At 39.9% G+C, this 19753-nt stretch overlaps 1 protein-coding gene across 2 annotated transcripts in view; it reads left to right on the forward strand.

Moving 5' to 3' along the window:
- Window positions 1-19753, forward strand: part of LOC309845952 (uncharacterized protein) — a 90532-nt gene that overhangs the window by 39723 nt on the left and 31056 nt on the right. Inside the window, exons 4-6 of one of the 2 annotated variants that reach the window (XM_082694502.1) lie at window positions 3320-3435; window positions 12362-12437; window positions 12919-13003. In XM_082694502.1, coding sequence (XP_082550628.1) covers window positions 3320-3435; window positions 12362-12437; window positions 12919-12970 — 244 coding nt within the window. In that variant the 3' untranslated portion in view covers window positions 12971-13003. Of the gene's footprint in view, window positions 1-3319; window positions 3436-12361; window positions 12438-12918; window positions 13004-19753 lie in introns of those variants that run through there. The other variant, XM_082694501.1, reaches the window with a different exon arrangement.

A 19753-nucleotide genomic window follows, 5' to 3' on the forward strand; every position in this document is an offset into this window, starting at 1 on the left:
TTTTTACATTTTTGTTCTTTTTCCAAGTTGTATATTTTAAGTCTGTTTCCTAACTCTTTGTTACAAGTTAGAAATGTCATTGATTTTTAACATATTGATCTTTTATCTGTTAACTTTGCTAAACTCCTTTATTGGTTCTACTAATCAGTCTGTTTTGATTTGGGGGCAAATAATTATGCCAGCAGGACTTAATTATAGATTCACTTTATTCTTTTCCAATCTTTATGCATTTTATTTCTTCCTCTCTATTTCCTTCACACTCCTATGAAGTGGTGATAGTGGGCATATCTCTATTCTTGATTTTAAGGAGAAATCTTTTATCTTTTCGTTATCAAGCATGATCTTTGCTGTGAAATAGTCATAGTTTTTCTTTTTCAATTTAGAAAGTTACCCCCTGTTCCCAGTTTTCCTACTGACCAAAGGATAAAACTGGGATTCTCAGAAGTCTTTCTCCTTGAATATGCTAGTATGGTGAATTACGTAACTTTTGTAGTATCGAACTAATCATACTTTCTTGACATGAAACCAGGTCATTCATGATTTATTATCATTTTAATTTATTTCTGGGTTTTAATCGCTGGTATTTTTATTTCAGCCACATTTCATGAGTGTGATTGGCCTGAAATTTTCATTCCTTGCATTATCCTCATGTCTGAAAATCATATCAAGTTTATGCCAGTCTCACAAAATTAAAGAAGTTTCCCTTTGTCCTATCCTCTAGAAGCATTTGTGTATATTTTCCATCCTTGACCCTACAAGATTTGTTTAAAACTTGCCAATATAACTTCCTAATAAGGCTTTAAATTTTTGAGTGTTCTTTTAATGATCAGAGCAATATTTATATTTTATATTTCTTTTAGATCCCAGAATTTGACTATTGTGCCAAAATTGTGTAACTTTATTTCAAAAAAATTCTTCACAATATTATTTTCTTATTTTTTAAAATTCTGTTCGCTATGCAGTTGTGACCTTTTTCATTTCTTATTATCCTTGTTATTTTGTACTCCCTTTTCTTGATTACTCTTGCTGGATGTTAGCTAATCTTACTATACTTTTTGAAGATGTATTCTTTTCATAGATCTGTTAACTCTGTTCATCTTCTCTATTCTGTCTTTTCTACTTCATTAACTTATGCTCTTATATTATCTTCTTTATTCTATACTTTTTGGTGTTAGTTTTGTTCCCACTTTTTTTTTTTAAGATTTTATTTATTTATTTGACAGACAGAGATCACAAGTAGGCAGAGAGGCTGGCAGAGAGAGAGGGGGAAGCAGGCTCCCTGCTTAGCCAAGAGCCTGTTGCGGGACTCGATCCCAGGACTCTGGGATCATGACCTGAGCTGAAGGCAGAGGCTTAACCCACTGAGCCACCCAGGTGCCCCGTTATTCCCGCTTCTTAAGTAGAAGACTTGGCTTGTTAATTTTTAGTCTCTCTTAGTTTTTAATATAAGCTTTTAAGACCATCAGTTTCTAAGTTCCACTTTAGTAAAATCTTTCAAATTGTTTATAAACAGAATATTCAATATCATTCATTTTTAAGAATTTTTCATCTTCCATTGTGATCTATTTAAATTTTTAAATTTCTAATTACAAGAGGTGTTTAAAGTTACTTAGATTCCTACTGGAAAAAGCCATCTTTCTCCTCACCCATCAAGGATAATCCTATAGGAAATGCATGTCCTTTGTCCTTAAAGATTTCAGATCTTCCCCATTGCTGCTTCCCTTTGCTTTCTTTAAGCTGGATAAAAATGTATCTCTCTGCTGACTTCTCTCCTTTCTCAAATCCCCATCACAGACTTGAAAGTGTATGTAACCATGTGTCTTGAGGTCCTCACAGGTGTCTTTTTCACAATTTCTTATCTGTTCTCTACTGCCCAGTGTCACCATCACGGTCAAAAGCTATGCCAGAGCCCTGCCTGAGAAGCTCTGGGCTGGTCCTGATGACCTTCCACCTTTCTTAATGGGTTGTACCTCCCATCTTTTTATACTTTGAAAAGTTTTTCAACCTGCTGTGTTTCATCCATTCTCCTACTGTGGCTTGGATCCTGATTAGCTCAACCTCTCTAACTGCCTTCATTCTAGTTTGATAAATAATTAGAAATGTCCATCTGTCCTCTCACCCCCCACCCCACCACTACATACTTTGCACTTTAACTTAGTTTTCACGGCTACTCATTAGTCACATGCTTTCTGTGTTTCATCTTTAGTCTTGGTCCTAGGTTTCTATGGCTTATTCCTTGCAATTCTCCATAACTACATTCTTTTGTTATTATTTTTTCCCTTTATTTTATTCATTTATTCTGCATGGCAACTAAGTGCTAGAATTTTAATTTTTTCTTAATTCTAGTTCGTACTATTAGGATGTGCTAAGCAGCACCTCAGCACTTTAAAAATATTTCCTCAGCTAATATTTATTACTAATCCAGATTATAGGTACTATTCCTATCATCCCCATTTTATAACTGCAGTAACTGAGGCAGGGTGAATAGATGGTTCAAGGAGAAATTGCTTATTAGGTAGTAGCACTGGGATTTGGATACAAGTGTTCTGACTCTAATAGCTCTGCTCTCGAAAGCTACTTGATGGTGCCACAGTGAAGCCCTCTCTTGAGCTCCCACTGAGACTTACTTGTCTTGCTACCATGGCACTTGAAGGAGGCTGCCTTGCTTTTAAGTTAATTTAGTGTGTATCTCCTCTACAACATCATATGCTCCCCAAAGGTAGAGAATGTTCTCATTTTTTCTATTCCCAGAACCAACCGTCGCTAATGAGGTTGTGCACAGAGTAACCATTCAGAAAGTGTTTACGGAGTAAAGGAAGACTTTCCATCAAGAGACCCCTCAGAAGGCAGCAACAGTACAGGAGATAGAGACTTTGATTCAGGAAAACAGTTAAAAATCTGGCTCTGGGGGCACCTGCATGGCTCAGTTAAGCGTCCAATTCTTGGTTTTGGCTCAGGTCATGATCTCAGGGTCCTGGGATTGAGACCCACCTCAAGCTCTGTGCTTACTTCAGAATCTGCTTCTCCCACTTCCTCTGCCCCTCCCTCCGCTCACTCATTTGCATGCACACGTGCTCTCTCTCTCTCTCTCTCTTGTCTGTCTAAAATAAATGGGTAAAATCCTTAAAAACAATATGGCTCTAATATTTGATAGCTGTGTGACCTTGGACAAGTCACCTTGCCTCCTTATCTTTGATTCTCTTAACGAAAAATAGAAATAAGTTCATCTCATTGATATGACCTTGACATTTGACTCAACCTATGCTTTACCTGAATTATTATATTCTTCATCTTATTCTCTCCTTTCCCTAAACTGTAGGTCCATGAGTCACTCCAACACTCTTCCCTCCATAATTCTACACAGCTCTGCACTGTCACATGGACTCACTTCTTCACCTCTCCCACCTGGAACTTCATTACACGTGCCGGAAGTCCGTAAGCATCCCAGGAGCAGTGACTATTTCTGATGTTTCCAGTGTTGTATTGGACTCATGCTAGGCACCTTGGTTAGCGAAGGAACTGGGATCTCTTTCTCTTTTGGTGGCTGGTTAGAGTTGGCCAAAGGAGAAACTTGCATGATATGTGGGGGACAAAATGAAGCAGCAGTCATTATTTTCAGAAAGACTTCTTTGCAGTCACTGTTGGGGAAGAATGCACAGAAACCCAGCAGTTCCCACCTTGTCCCGACTCTTCTCTGCTCCTCATCCAGTCCTTTCCTGACCATGCTGGCAAAATGGTGGGCCAGCCCAGCCCCAGATGCTTGACTCAGAGGCAGTGGTGCTCCTTTACTCAGTCTCTTGTCAGCAACGGGATATGCTCAGCTTCCCTACAAGTTCTATCTTGTCTATGTCAGTCTCTAGGTGAATTCAATCTCTAATATTCCATCTGCTCCTTTCAGATCTTTGCTTTCCCAGCAACTCCCACATTTGAAGAAGGTCTAGATACACATGCAGTATCTCTAACTTGTCTTGGGGGGGTAGATGAGGGAAGGATGATACGCAGCACAGAGTAGATGCCCCCCAAAATATCTGTTTGACCCTGAAGATCATGGATACATCTTAGGACTATATTAAATATCAATATATTTTACATTACTAAATTAGTATTTGTTAATTTTCAAAATGGAATAGGCAAGAACCAGAAATAATGGTGAACTCTGATAAAGAGATCAAAGGGACAAGCAAACATAGTCAATAAACTTTTATGTGACACGGTTGAGCCCCAGGAAAAGATAGCTAAAATCTACAGATTCTGATAAAACCATGGGAAAAATGCTCACTCCGTAAAGCTGGTGTAGGATACAATGAAGTCAAGCAACAACATCGTAAAGAGACACTTCCCTATTAATGCTTTCTGAATGATGTCGAAATAAAATTTCTGTGGAGGTCATATATGCATAGATTTCATGCCAAGAGGGTCAAACTGTGTCCCCTGTTTTCTTATATTCTTCTACCAGTGGATCACATGGAAGACAGATATCTGAAAGAGGAGAATTCAGTACATTGATTCATGATTCTACATGGTATAAGTCTTCTGCAAATTCTATTTTAAGACTTCACTGAAGACATTCCTTCCCCTTTCTCTCTTTTTAAATTTTAACTGCAGTGATACCCACCCAGACGTTTGATCCCTGAACAAGTGTGATGTGTTCAGGAGGTACACTTAATTAAATGAGGATTTAACAGGAGTACTGGTGTGTGACTTTTCTTTTTGAACTACACAGAAAAGGGAAAGCCAAAACCTATGGTAATGTGACATTTAAGTTGCAAATTCAAACTGAAAAAAAAATTAGGAAATGCAAAAGTTATGGTTGTCATAGTAATTCTAGCTAAACCACAGTACACATAGTGTATTTCCTGTGACTCATTTACACTACAGAGTCTTCTATATTACCTATTATATCATATAGTTTAATGTTACATGGTGCGTGATTCCTGCTAACATATGCATGGATAGGAACACAAAACAAGCTCTCTTTTTTTGTTTACATAGTTTGCTTTGGTTCACATACTAGAGACTGAATTTGAAGGCTGTGCCTAAATAGGTACTATAATTTACAATTGTGGGTATAGTTTATCTACCCTGTCTTCCTTTCCCCTCACCTGAACTTGGTGTTTGGACTAATGCAGTCAACAACAGATGAGATGATCTCACTTGACTTCATCCGTATTCATGTCAAAGCCCTCAAGGTGAAAATGGAATGTTAAAAAATAGACAAGTTACCGAATTCTTTTACCGAGGTTGACCCTTCCATCATTCCTACATCCCACTTACACGTGGCCTACCAGGGACTTGCAAGTCCCCTCCAGCCTGGATAGTGTATAATTCTATGATTCTCCCAAGTTACAGATTTCTTTCTCAAAAAACACCCCATCCCTTCTCCAATCGTTGTTCCGCTCTCCTCCTGATGAATACTTTTGAAATCTCATTTATTTTTGTAAGACAAGACAAAATTGAAACATCCCTGGGCAACAAATAATAACATGCATATCCTATCGTTTCTTCCCTCTGCTAAAAGTTGTTCATCTTGGGCCAAAACTTGATAGAAAAGCCTCGATTTTTAAGAGTAACTTGAAGGAAAATTATTATAGTTCATACCTTCTGAGCTTCGAAGCATCTCAGCCAAGAAAGTGTATAACCCTAAATACACAATTTGGGGGCCATTCTATCACACAGATCTAAGTGAGGGAAAGGATTTTTCAATTTCCCTGTTACTTTTAAGCATCGTTCCAATGAAACTTTCCCTTCTTCTTTTTTCTTTCTTTTTTAAAGATTATTTATTTATTTGGCAGAGAGAGAGAGAGAGAAAGTACACAAGCAGGGGGAGGGGCAGAGGGAGATGCTCCCTGCTGAGCAAGGAGCCAGACTCAGGGCTCCATCTCAGGACAGCAGGATCACAAGGCGAGCCAAAGGCAGACGCCAAATGACGGAGCCACCCAGGCGCCCCAAACATTCCCCTCTTCTAACGGGATATAGATAAGAGCACAGGTGCTCCAGATTATACCAGATCCAGCCCATCTGCTGTTAACCTTGGCATCCTGCCCCTTCATATGACTTATTTCAGTGCATTACAGTCCTGTGTTTATTCATCTCTCCCCATGTAGAGCTCAGAATTCCAAATTTAGCCTGTTCCTCTGTTTTGCACACCATTGCCACATAGTAAGCAAGCAGATAAGTATTTGTGGAATAAATTCATTAACGATTTAGGACATGAGAAACCTCTATCTTCCCAGCGCAGTGGCTATTATTAAGTTCATGGTAGACACTTAGTAAATTTTTGATGAAGAAAAGGGGAAGGGAATTGGGACTGGAAGCCTCTAGCTGCTATCTGAGATGAGCAGAAAAGTTCTTGAAGACATCCAAGGGAGGAATGTGGCTCCAGAGGAAATCACAGCCATTAGCGACCACCAGATTGTTTGCTATTTTAAGAATGTAACGGATTTGGCACTGGTTTCTGAGACACTGGTGCCTCAAACCCCAATAGTCATGGCCATGTCTAAATCCAGTGTTTGCCCGGGCAGCGTTTTGCAAGTCTCAGCTGATAATTGGCAAGAAAAACCTGCTCGGATGTTGGGAAATGCCATTTGTTGTGTCCAGGTGTTGGTTCCATTGCAGCCATTTTGTTTTCATCTACCCCATGTTGGCTCCTAGTGAGATGTGCCACAAATTGAAAGAGCATTTCAGACAAAGAATATACTGAGTTACCATTGTCCCCAGTAACCTCGGACCAAAAGCCACCAATTCATAAAATGAGGGATTGCAAGTGTTTGCAAATCAAGAGATAAAGAACATTTTTAAGAAACCTATTCTGCTTGGCTAGGGAGTCAAGCCAGGAGGTGGACATAAGTAGGGAGTTTATTCTTCTTCCTGTGAAAAAAATCCAGATGCAGTCTTGGCTTCATTCTAAGTTTGTTATAAATATATTAGATACTTCTTGAATTCCTCAGTGTTTCCTTGTTCTTCCATTAACTCATTTGGTCCATATAACAGCATTACACGTCAGTAATACTGCTCTTTGCTTACAGAACATCCATCCCCACCTCCCCACTTTATTCTACATAAATAATACATGGTTTCAGGGGAGGTGGCAATGTGGCCAGCCAAATTAGTAAATGCCCCAGCCTCCTTTGCATAGTCATATGATGCATTTCTGTCCAATGAGATACAAACAAGTTTTGGGGTGGGCTTGCATGACCAAATGATAATAAGGTAGAACAATCTAAGAGAAGACTTTTATCCTTTACCTCTCTTCTCTTCCCTCATTCTGCATGGAATATGAGTATCTATAGGTACAGAAACTATCTTGAAGCCATGAGATTAAAAGTCACCATGAGATTAAAAGTCACTTATTTGCTCTACAATGTTATGGATGATGACACAAAACTAAGGAAAAAGTCTAGAAGACCGATGTTCTCCTGGAGCCATTGCTCCAGCCCTGGACTGTCTACCTCTGACTTTTTGTTTCCCTCGAAAAATAAACACTATTTGAATAAGTCACTGAACTACTGAACTCACCTTGTTGTGTGTAGATGAACTCAAATCCCCAGTAACAATTGCAGGGTTATAGGGAAGCTCTGTTTTTAATTTCTTAAGGAATCTCCACACTGTTCTCCAAAGTGGCTGCACCAACTTGCATTCCCAACAGTGTAAGAGGGTTCCCCTTTCTCCACATCCTCTCCAACACGTTTGGTTCCTGTCTTGCTAATTTTGGCCATTCTAACTGGTGTAAGGTGGTATCTCAATGTAGTTTTGATTTGAATCTCCTTGATTGCTAGTGACAATGAACATTTTTTCATGTGTCTGATAGCCATTTGTATGTCTTCATTGGAGAAGTGTCTGTTCATATCTTCTGCCCATTTTTTGATATGTTTGCCTCTTTCATGTGTGTTGAGTTTGAGGAGTTCATTATAGATCCTGGATATCAACCTTTTGTCTGTACTGTCATTTGCAAATATCTTCTCCCATTCCGTGGGTTGCCTCTTTGTTTTGTTGACTGTTTCCTTTGCTGTGCAGAAGCTTTTGATTTTGATGAAGTCCCAAAAGTTCATCTTTGCTTTTGTTTCCTTTGCCTTTGGAGACATATCTTGAAAAAAGTTGCTGTGGCTGATATCGAAGAGATTACTGCCTATGTTCTCCTCTAGGATTCTGATGGATTCCTGTCTCACGTTGAGGTCTTTTATCCATTTCGATTTTATCTCTGTGTATGGTGTAAGAGAATGGTCGAGCTTCATTCTTCTACATATAACTGTCCAATTTTCCCAGCACCATTTATTTAAGAGACTGTCTTTTTTCCACTGTATATTTTTTTCTGCTTTGTCGAAGATTATTTGACCATAGAGTTGAGGGTCCAGTAACAGAGGTAGGTACTATTTAAAATCCTGTCTCTCTAGTGCAGAAATTAGGCATAAGGTGGCTTAGTAACTTAGCCAAGATCTCTCAGGAGGTGGACAGACTAAGCTAGGAGACCAAGCCAGGGGCTCCTGGACACTTGCTTCCAGCATCTTGACCTGAGCTCATTCTGGCTTGGTTCCTACAGATCTCCAGGGCCTTTGCACGTTCTTCAAATTTTCACCAATCACCCTACTTCCTTCATTCCAATGTAGTGAAAAACAAAAATGTCATTGTCTACAACAGTCTTCACAGCATCTTACCTTAAGATAAAGGAAGCTATTTCAGAAAGAAAGCACTTGTGATGTTTCTCTCTTAGAGACGCATGGAAGCTTTAAACAAAGCCCTAAACTAACAGGCTGCATATCTGTCTTGCAATGGGTTTGGGCAAAATAAACTACAAGAATGAAAACGTCTTTCACTTCCAAGGGCTAAATCACTGTCTGTCATTAAGATGGTGTAGTTCTCAGGCAATGCCCAGAGTCCTGAGGCTTAGCTGTCAATCTTCAGCCATCATGCTCTCAATCTTTTCTGTCCTAGCAGAGTTTTAAGTGGAGATGCATAGGTTCTGCCTCTTGATAAAAATTGTTTTAATTGCTTATTAAAATTTGAAATGTACAAGGCTGAAAAGAAGAATGCAAATGTTCTCTTAGCAGCCTTTCTTCCAAGAAAGCCCACAGCCCGTATAGCGGTAACTTTATCAAACAGAACATGGGAGGGGGACAACAGTGTGCTTCCAATCTGAAAATAGGCTTAATTCACCCACTGACCTTGAGAGGCATTCCAGAAAGTAGTCATTTGCCTATTTGAATGAGAGCCTTTACAATGCAAATTATTCTCCTATTCAGATAGAAAATTTCTGAGTACTGGGATGAAATTACAGGTGATTTTGTCAGAAGTACCTTAGAGCAGCATTTCCCAAAGGCTCTAATGGTCAGATTTAAGAAACACTACACTTTGAAGAAATTCACAATGTACATTAGCATACTGAAGTCTTTGGAGGTTTCTGCAACACAGTCAGGTTGAGCATTATTCAATCATTTAAATACGTTTGGGGGAAATATTAATCTATACAGAAATTGGGAACATCCATCTTTACCTTCAGATTAATGATTATATTCACATTTCTTTAATCCTCCTCCATACTCACCCCCACTCATAAAGCCTCTGGCTGTGCAGGCATGTTGAATCAAGTACTAAGGAATCGATCACAGTTTTTGCAGATTCTGGATTTACAAGTCTGCCTAGTTACAGAAATTGATCTGCAATCCTCAAATCACACTACTCAGGCACTTTTGTGGTCATTTGCAGACACAGAGAGGAAAGGAAATGGTCACCCAATGTGTATGTCACCAGTTGAGGCAAATGATGCAGAGCTTTCCCTTCTTGTTTTAGTTCTGGTATTGTAAACAAGTGTCCTTTTTTTGCCATATACTTAGCACTATATTTTTTTGCATTCTTGTGCTTTTGTTGGTGACTTAGCTGTTTAAAACAGCCCCCACATATAATGCCAAAGGGATGTCTATTGTTCCTCAGGGCAAGAAGGCTGTGATGTGCCTTACAGAGAAAATATGCAGAGTGCTTCATTCAGCCGTTAGTTATAGTACTACTGGCCGATGCATAATACATAAGTATATATATTATAGATATAACAGTAACAAATCAGTCATGTATAACCAACTCTGTATTTCTCCTGTGAACAGTGGTTTTGGTATTCATTCACTCAGCGTTTATGACAGCTTTTTAGAACATATCTACAAGAAACAACCAGAGTCTGTAGCAGGTTCATAGTTCATCAATTTCTTTAAATTTTTTCAAGCATAAGAAGAGAGAATTAATAAGAGAACTTTATATGTGATGCTCCTCATCTCCAGAACATTTTTATTTAGGAACAACAGTGATGGAAACAAAACTAGAACATTCACTGAGTATTTGCTCTATGCCAGGCACCATTTTCAGGGCTTTGCCTGTCTTACTTCCTGAATCTCCAGGACAACCTGGGGAATAGGAACACTTGGGAATCCATATTGAAGAAATAAAGCACAGAGAAACTAAGCAACCTGGCCATAGTATAACAGCAAAATAGCAGAGTTAGGATTTAAACCTGGGCCGACTCCAAAGCCATGCTTAGAAACATGATATTATGCAGACCGTGTAGAGCAAAGGAGGCACCAGGATGTATTTTGATCAAGATCTAGAACAAAATCATTTAAAAAAAAAAAACAAAAAACAAAAACATTCTGTTCAAAATGGTGAATGCCTGCCTGAGGGTGAGAAGGAGCTGTTGACAAATGTTGGGGGGTAGGATAGTTCAAGGTCGTGTGCTTTTCATTTGAGGGTCTGATAGTTCAGTGTACTTCCCTTTAGGACAAATTGGGATCACACCAGCCTTAGAGCAGTAGAAGGCCCTGTGGATGAAAGGCCACTGGCAAATTCTTGTTAATCTCTGTTCCTGTCCCTTTTGTGTTCATTTCACTTGCACAGAAGCCCGATGGGGGCCTGCAGTTGCCAGAGCAGGAGTGTAGAGAGTAAGGGAAACAAAATGTGCTTGGTAGCCGGGGGCTTGGGGAGAGGTGGAGAACCAACAAATGAAAAGCCCAAGAATGAAAAAGGAACCCCTTTAAGTAAAGCTTCTTATGGCCTACTTCGAATCTATTTCTCTCTTTACTCCACCTAATAAATTTCTGCCCTTCTTTGAAATTTAGCTAAAACTTATGTACTAATTGGTCTTCGTATGTCATGGCCCACCCAAATCCATCGTTCTCTTTGTCTGCACCCGCTGTGGGCTGCAGGCGTCTCCCCAGCAGCGTCGCGGTCCTGTGACTGAGGGAAGAGAGAGCTCAGGCATTTCTTGCCCACTCCCAGGGGACCAAAGTGTCCCAATTTGCCTGGGACTTTTTTGGTTTTAGCACAGTTCCCCATCCTGGGAAACCCCTCAGCACCAGGCACACCTGTCTAGTTCAGCTGGTCACCCTGCCTACCCCTCCCTGCTTGGGCGCCATGTCTCTGCAGTCACTGTGTGCTTCTGTGACTCCGCTCCCGACAGTATACCTTCCCCCACACCTCTGTGTTTCCAGTCTCACTGGGTTCTAGTTAATTTCTTTCCTTTCCTCACCCTGGGACTCAGAGCCATGCTCTCCACTGGTTTTTTTCCCCTAAACCCCGTCCACACCCCTATCAGCCATCTTTCTGTGAAAGTCTCCATCTGAGCAATGGGGAGTGAATTCTGCTTCCACCATCAGGCGAGAGACACCTTCTCTCAAGACCTAATTCACAAGTGACTTCTCATCTCCTTTCTCTCCCCTGCTAGAGGGCTCTGTCATGCTAGATATGACCCAGCGTTACACAGTGACTTGAAAATACTTGTTTGCACTGTGGATAGAGGCTATACCCAGCACACCTCTGTGGCCTTACAGCACTTAGCACAGAGCTGGACATGTAGGGCCCAGTGGTTCAGCTCCTTTGTTGATAAGTGCATGTCTGATCCCGGGCGTGAAGGACCCACAGTGGGGTTTGCGATGGAGAACCACATTGGCGGCTCTTTGACTCCTGCATGGCTCTTTATTTTGTAGTCTTGATTAGGTTAAGATGTTTTCTTTCAAATTGGCTATGGCCCAGTAGAGAGAGAGGAATTAAAGTTTGAAAGACAGTATTTATTATAGAGGGTAGAATGATGATCCCCCTAAGAGGTCACATCCTAACCCTCAGAATCTGTGAAAATAGTATTCTTTGTGGCAAAGGAAAACTAAGATTCTAATGAGTTGACCTTGAGATGGGGAGATTATCCTGAATAATTCCAATGTTATCACAGGGTCCTTCAAAGTGAGAGAGAGAGAGGAGGCAGGACACAGCATCAGAGGCTGAAAGAGACTGGCTTTGAAGGTGGTGGGGGGAGGGGTACCACCCAAAAACTGTAGTGGACTTCTAGAAACTGGGGAAGGTAAAGAAATGCATTCTTCCCTTCAACTTCCAGAAAAAACATGGTCCGACGGACACCTTGATTTCAGCCCCGAGACCCATTTTGGACCTCTCACCTCCAGAACCAGAAGGTAATTAATTTGAATTATTTTAGGCCACTAAGTTTATGGTAATTTGTTATAGCAGAATGGGACACCGATAAAGTCAGGAACCAAAAAGTAATTATGTTGTGTTAATGCATTTGATTTCATAGCCAAATCTTACAGAATTAAGAAAAAAACCCCAAACTTTCCCCATCATTTGAATTATGTCTTTAACTCTGTAATAGGCATAATCAGTAATAATAATTTACGTAGTCTAAATTCAGAGTCTTTAAAAAAAGCAGTTGAGAAATAGCTGATGATTGTTACTGTTAGAACATCATCTTTGTAGAATATTGTAAACAGTTTCCTATTTTTTGACCCATACATGGCTATGTAGTATCTCTCTTACAGATTTTTCCCACTTTAGCCTGAGTTGTTTTTGTCTTTGTTTTGTTTTGTTTTCCTGTAGCTCATCGCCAGTTAACTTGCTAATTGGGTCATTAACTACTCAATTCTCCCTGGGCCACAGGATGAAGTCCAAGCTCTGGAAATTTAAGTTTAATCTGATCACACTCAGCTAAAGTCAACAACACACAGGACCCACACCTACTCCCCTCCCCTCTTCAAAGAAGTTTAGTCTTAGGCTTTCTGGCCAGAGACGTTGCTAAACATCCTACAGCAAAGAATTCTCTGACCCAAAATATCAAGAGTACTGAGGTTGAGAAACCCTGGTCTAGATCATTCACTGGGTTCTTTATTACTTATTCATTTGTCATTTTAAAACCAAACCTTTGATTAAAAAAAAAAACAAAAAAAAAAAACAAAAAAAAAACAACCAAACCTCTGCCGAGTATCTACTGTGCGCTAGACTCTGGGTAACACTGGATTCTAGGAACTTCGTCTTGTTGATGAGGCAGTCGTGTTAACAGTTAAAGTCACTAAAAATCATAGCACTGGTGTAGTTACTAAAATATAAGCTCTAAGTGGTCAAGGAAACCCATTGCTGATATATTCCTAACACCTCATAAATTCACAATATTTGTCATCTGAATTAAGTATTCAATATAGAAGAGCGATGCAGAGGAATCTATGGGAATCAGCAAAAAGGATTTCTGTCCTGAACTTAGAGAGAGGGTCTAGAATAAGTATCCTGGAGAGGATTGTCCAGGCAAAGAGGTGGGACAGAGTGGTGGAGGGATAGCATACTTGTATTTATCTTATTTATCAAGCATATTTATAAATATACATAAAGTTATTTGCCATGCATATTTATCAATTTCTTAATCTACAAAATAGGAGAGTTCTGGGAGAAAAAAGTATGTGCATTAAATTCTTAAAAATTTCAAATTCTATCAAATAGCTTAAAAAGTAAAGAAACTAGCATAACTACTGGGCAATACACAATATTTTTGTGATGGTGAAATTTGTCCCCATATCCCAGATCTGCTTTTTATGCATAATTTAACTTCTATAAGTATCTAGAACTAGAAGCTTTATTTTTTTTTTTAAGATCTTATTTATTTGACAGAGAGAGATCACAAGTAGGCAGAGAGGCAGCAGAGAGAGAGGAGGAAGCAGACTCCCCGCTGAGCAGAGAGCCCAATGTGGGGCTCGATCCCAGGAGCCTGAGATCATGACCTGAGCAGAAGGCAGAGGCTTTAATCCACTGAGCCACCCAGGTGCCCCTAGAAGTAGAAGCTTTAAAACAGAAAAGAAACATGAAAGAGATTCTGTGGCTGTGAGACAGTATTAGGCTGTGTAATTCATGCCTATATCTTGAATTCCCGAAGGAGAGGAGACAGAAAAGATTATTTGAGGAAGTCATAGTTGGAAATTTTTCAAATTTGGTGAAAACTAAACCCACCAATCAAGAACTCGGTGAATCTTAGCAGGATAAACACAAAGGAAAAGATGGAAAGTAGTATTGGAGTCAAATTGTGGAAAACTAGTGATAAGGAGAATCGAGTATCCCACTTTTACTTGCTGGTCATCCATTTTCTTTCATCTGTAAAATGGATACAATACCCAGCTTGTATTTTTAAAAGAATATTAGAAGTAAGGTGTGTAAAGTAAACAACATGCACTTAAGAAGTCTTCCATGACAGGGTGATTTTTCACAAAGGCTCAGGAATGACCTGAGCCCAAAACTCAGCTCTGCCAACTTTGCGATTTTGGACTACGATAACCTAAGTGCTATGTGCCTTCTTTTTCTCACTGGTAAAATGGGATTATAACAATCCTATGCATACCTCATAGGAATGTGAGGATTAAATGAGATTATAGCTATACGATAAAACAATGCTTAAACATTGCTAGCATTCAATAAATGTCAGCTACTATTGTTCAATGAGAAGCAAATAATCATGCTGTAGCCCTAAAGTCATATCCTCATCCCTGCACTGTGCCTGCTGCATCCCAAACCATGGGCCCTGCTCCAGGCTCCTGAGTAGAACACACGCTGTGCTTCAGGAGAGGGGGAAAAAAAAAAAAATCAAGCATCACCTTGGGGAATAAACTTGCAAGACCAGGCAGAATCTAGTTTCCCTTAGGATCTCCTGAAAGACGGTCTATTTTTGCATCCAGCAATTTTTTTTATGAGACTAGTCTTTTAATAAAGAGTTCTTTTTCTCCCTCAAAGAGTGCAGAAGATGTTAAAAACTATAAAGTAATATTACTGCCAAAATAATGGATAAAACACCATCCTGTGGAACTTAGAGTAATCACTTTTGTCCTTGCCAGCACTCAGAGTTTCTGAATTGTAGGTTTGCTTTGAGTTCTCTGTCAGTATTCATCCATTGGGATAAAATGCCCCGTGTAAACAAACATACAGATAAAAGAGAATCAACATCCCTCTTTGCACAAGAAAAAAATGACGGCTAATTCACAAAAAGGGAGATCTGCCCATCACTCTGTCACCAAGATCCATCTTGCTTTGTTGGATTTGGCATCTTAATAAAGTCCTTTTATCTTAAAAAGACTAGAGGCTAATTCAGGAAGACCTTGTTTAGGGTGTCATTTCAAACTTATCATTTCGTATCAGCATGGGGCAAAGGGGTTTGGATCAACATCTCTCTGCCCACTGATTTTACTGACAACATTGAGACTCTCATCTGAGAGGAATGCAAGTAAGTGCATTTATTGACAGCATCTAAATAAGAGAAGATTAGGGGTTTTGCTGGGGAAATGAAAACGACTCGACTTTCACAAAAGCCTCTCGGAAACTGACTGCTTGTAACTGCATACACTTGACACTTGGAGTGATTCCATCTTCCTCCAAAGTATAGGCAAACTGTCTTAGTCAACATTCTTTTGATGGCAAGTAACTGACAGCAACCCAAATTTACTTGAGGGGGAAAGAAATGTATTTGTTGGGAAGTTAGTGAGTTCTGCAGAATCCAGAAGAGACTGACCATCTGGTGACTATAACCAGAAGTAGAAAATGAACAGGGATCCAGCTGTCTCTTTTCTCAGTTACCTCTGCTTCTCTCAGTATGTCTTTGTTCTTCTCTCTTGACTGGGCCGTGTTTCACCATCTCCTCGTACACAGTAGAAGGGGCCACACCTCCAGCTCCCTCACTTACAATCACTTGGAGTCCTGTCCATGGGCAGAAATTAATGAGTTACCTCTGAATCCCACCTCCAAGTTCTTCGGAGTCAAACCTCCACGTGGAGCTCAGAATAGATGTCTTCTGGCCATCTGATAAGCAGGGTGCATGTGGGGACATAGTTTGGGGGACAGGATTATATGGCATAAGCGTGGGTATCTGGCCTTCATTTCTATAAGGAGCGAGCGAGTAGGTCTCAGAGAAAGGAGATATTTAACAGATATCCCTGCAAACATGGAAAGAACTGGGTTTTGTTTTGTTTTATATATAATAGCTGTAAAAGAAGATCATGTCTTCTCGGTAAAGAATTCAGCTCATAGGGGCACCCGGGTGGCTCAGTCGGTTGAACATCTGATCTGATTTCAGCTCAGGTCGTGTTTCCGGGTGGTGGGACCAAGCCCCGCATGAGGCTTCATGCTCAGCCAGGAGTCGGCTTGATATTCTCTCCCTTGCTCTCTCTCTGCTCCTCCCCGAGCTCATGAGTACACTCTAAATAAATAAACAAACAAATAAAATCTCTAAAAAAAAAAAAAAAAAAAAAAGAATTCAACTCTTTTTTTCTTTTTTATAAAGAGAGAGCACAAGTAGGCAGACAGGTAGGTAGAGAGAGAGGGGGAAGCAGGCTCCCCGCAAAGCAGAGAGCCTGATGTGGGGCTCGATCCCAGGACCCTGAGATCATGAACTGAGCGGAAGGCAGAGGCTTAACCCACTGAGCCACCCAGGCGCCCCAACTCTTTTATTTCCCTAAAAATCACAGCATGTAAGGGAGAAGACCTCACCATCCACACTGGCCCAGCCTGAGTGAGGCCTTTGTATGTGGACAGGTGACGTGAAAGAGGACAGAGCTAAGATCCTTAGGAAAAGACAACTTGCTCTCTCTGGGTATCCTGATTGTCCTTTTCAATTGCCAAACAGCACAGATTTTTTTTTTTTTTTTAAACAAAAATCTTTCTGCAGTTACTGGGAATTTGAGCCCAAACCTAAATATTAGCAAAGATAAAATTTTATCTAGAACTTTGTACTGTTTATTTTTTAAAGCATTAAAATTTATAGCTGAGCCAAAGTTGGTTTAAAGTGTAATAAAACATGGGTTATTCCCTTGAGATAATACCTTGGGAATATACAAAGCAGTTGATAAAGCCTGAAGGCATTTTCCATCTTGATGTGTTGACTTAATGGTGAATTTAAACTTTCCCCACAGTATTTTTCAGAATTTTATTATGTATTTCTTAGAATTATGTATCGTCTGCCTCCCTCTCAGATTTTTATCCTAAACTCATTCAGTTCCCTTATAACTTTCCATTTTCCATAGCATCTATGATGATTCCCAGTCTCACCTTTATGTAAATATCATTTATATGATTTATGTAATATCATTTATGTAAAAAAAAAAAAAACAAACCTACATTTTAGAGACATAGATTGAAGTCTGGTGGGATAAAATTGCCTGATGTCTGAGGTCTTCCTTTAAATACTTCAGCAGAGAAAAGCAACAATCAAAAATGTATTGATGAAGCTAATGTGGCTAGGCTTAAATAATAGGTATACAGCGGTGTATTGCACTATTGCCTCTGCTTTTGCCGATATTGAAAATTTTTGACAATAGTAAAAAACATCATGATCTACTTTAGTCATTTTTCTGCTGTTAGAATTCCTCCATGATATTCCTGGCCATGTGTTGTTAACCTCCTGTTTCAAAGTCACCAGATGAGGGGATTCATTATTCGCTAAAGCAACCCATTCCATGTTGGGACAACTGTGACTGTTTTGCACTGTGTTAACATTGACTGAGCTGAAGGATCTCTTACCCAACACTTTTACTACCAGCACTGGAAAAAGTGATCAACATCAGCTTTTTTAGAACTTTAGAAATTAATGAAAGACTTACAACAACCCAGGGATAGTTTATTCAAGGAAAAATAGTTGAATATCAGTAAGAACAAGCTCCGTGACATTTTAACTGGCCTTCTCCTCCTTTCCCCTCGTTGGTTTCACAGCAGCCTTGAAAACCAACAATTCCACAAGCATGTGAATCCAGACCAGTAGCCTAGAAGCCTCTGAAGGTGACAGAAAGGTATTGAAAGTGCTCCAAAGCCCTACTTCCAGGGAATTGTCATTTTGGGCTCTTCCCTGGAAAACTACACTTGAGTGGCTTGTCTTTATTTGACAGAGCTCTGCCCATTAACAATAGAACAGACTTTCCCCTAGTGGTGACAACTGTTTACCGTTCAGCGGCGTGAGGTAGGGATAACAGTTGGGGCAAACAGCAAGCTGACTGAAGACAGTTGAGAAACTGGAGAATAAGATGTCTATAAAGAGATTTGAAAATCCCCCACGTATTCTCTGGAATCTAGAAGGTCACACCCATGTGTAGGGCCGTGCACACATGCCCCACATGCAAACCCATGAAAGACCTAAGAGCTTGGTGCATGCTCAGGAAGGACCTAAGAAGGCTTTAAGCACTCACACATATGGCTGACTGTGGGATTCTTCAGGCACTGAGTGAAGGTGAGGCAGAGTGGTTAACAACTTGAGGACTGAAACATACCCTAATATATACAATGAACCCCTTGGCAATGGCTGGGAGGCTTGTGGATTGCAGGCCTTTAAGGAAATTTCTATCCAAATATTAGTTGGACCACTAAGGCAGCTGACCATTGCTGCCACCAAGCAGAGATCTCAGCAACCACAGAGCACAAAGAGCAAAGACTTCACAGAACTATTCCAGAAAAGTCACTGAGCGATAGCCATGGCAGCAATTATGACAACAAACTCAGGGGTGGTAGCTGAGAGCATCCAGTTTTCGACAACAAATTTTGAGATAAACAAGAAAGTATGGCACCACAGGGTTGGGAGATCAGTCAATAGAAAGCATCCCTGAGGAGGTCCAGAAATTGGACTTACTGGTCAAAGACACTAGGCTAGTTATTATAAATATGTTAAAACAAAACTCTAATGGAAAAAAAAAATTCTTGAAATGAATTGGAAGGGAGCTAGGATTAGCTTACAAAGTCCTATTCCTCCCTTATTCTTTGTTTCACTTGCATAAATTCATTGCTTGACTTTAAAAAACAAAATGGGACTGTCACAGTAAACATGTGCGGGCAACAGTTTGTTGTTATCTGCCACGAGAAATAAAATACTTCTGAAACAAACATAAAGCATAACATGAAAATTTGCAAGATTTAAAAAGATGAATGTGAATTACTTACCATTCAGCAAATTAAAAAACCCTCTCTCTCCATTGGGCATGTCATCCTTCTGCCCAATAAAGAATTTTGCAGTCCACATTTCATACTTCAGTATTTGGAAGCTTGAGAGCTCCTGGCTGAATACACCCTTTGAGGGGCAAAAAGTGTCTGGATAATAAATAAATAAATCCATAGGAGACATAGAAAAAATAACATCCGCTTGGAAAGAATATCCAAAATTAAGAACATCTCCCATATTGCGAAGTCTGGGAACTATTACTGCACTAACTTCTAGGGATTTGTGTTAAATGTCAGGGTGCCCATGTGCTGAGGCAGTTTAGGCTTTTTTTTTTTATTACTTGAGAATTCTCATTTCCATATACAGCAAGCCAGGGAAATAAACACAGCGTTGATTGATTTTTCCAGGAAAGAATGTGCAATATGGTGTAAGCACATTTCTTGTTTTTCTTTTCCTGAATGGAATAGTTCTGAGAAAGCCACAAGGAGCTAGAGGGAGTTCGGGGAGTTGCTTTGTAATTCCCCTGTGTGAGCCTCAGGACTCATTAGA

The sequence above is a fragment of the Mustela nivalis genome (assembly GCF_964662115.1).
Source record: "Mustela nivalis genome assembly, chromosome: 13".
NCBI classification, from domain to species: domain Eukaryota; kingdom Metazoa; phylum Chordata; class Mammalia; order Carnivora; family Mustelidae; genus Mustela; species Mustela nivalis.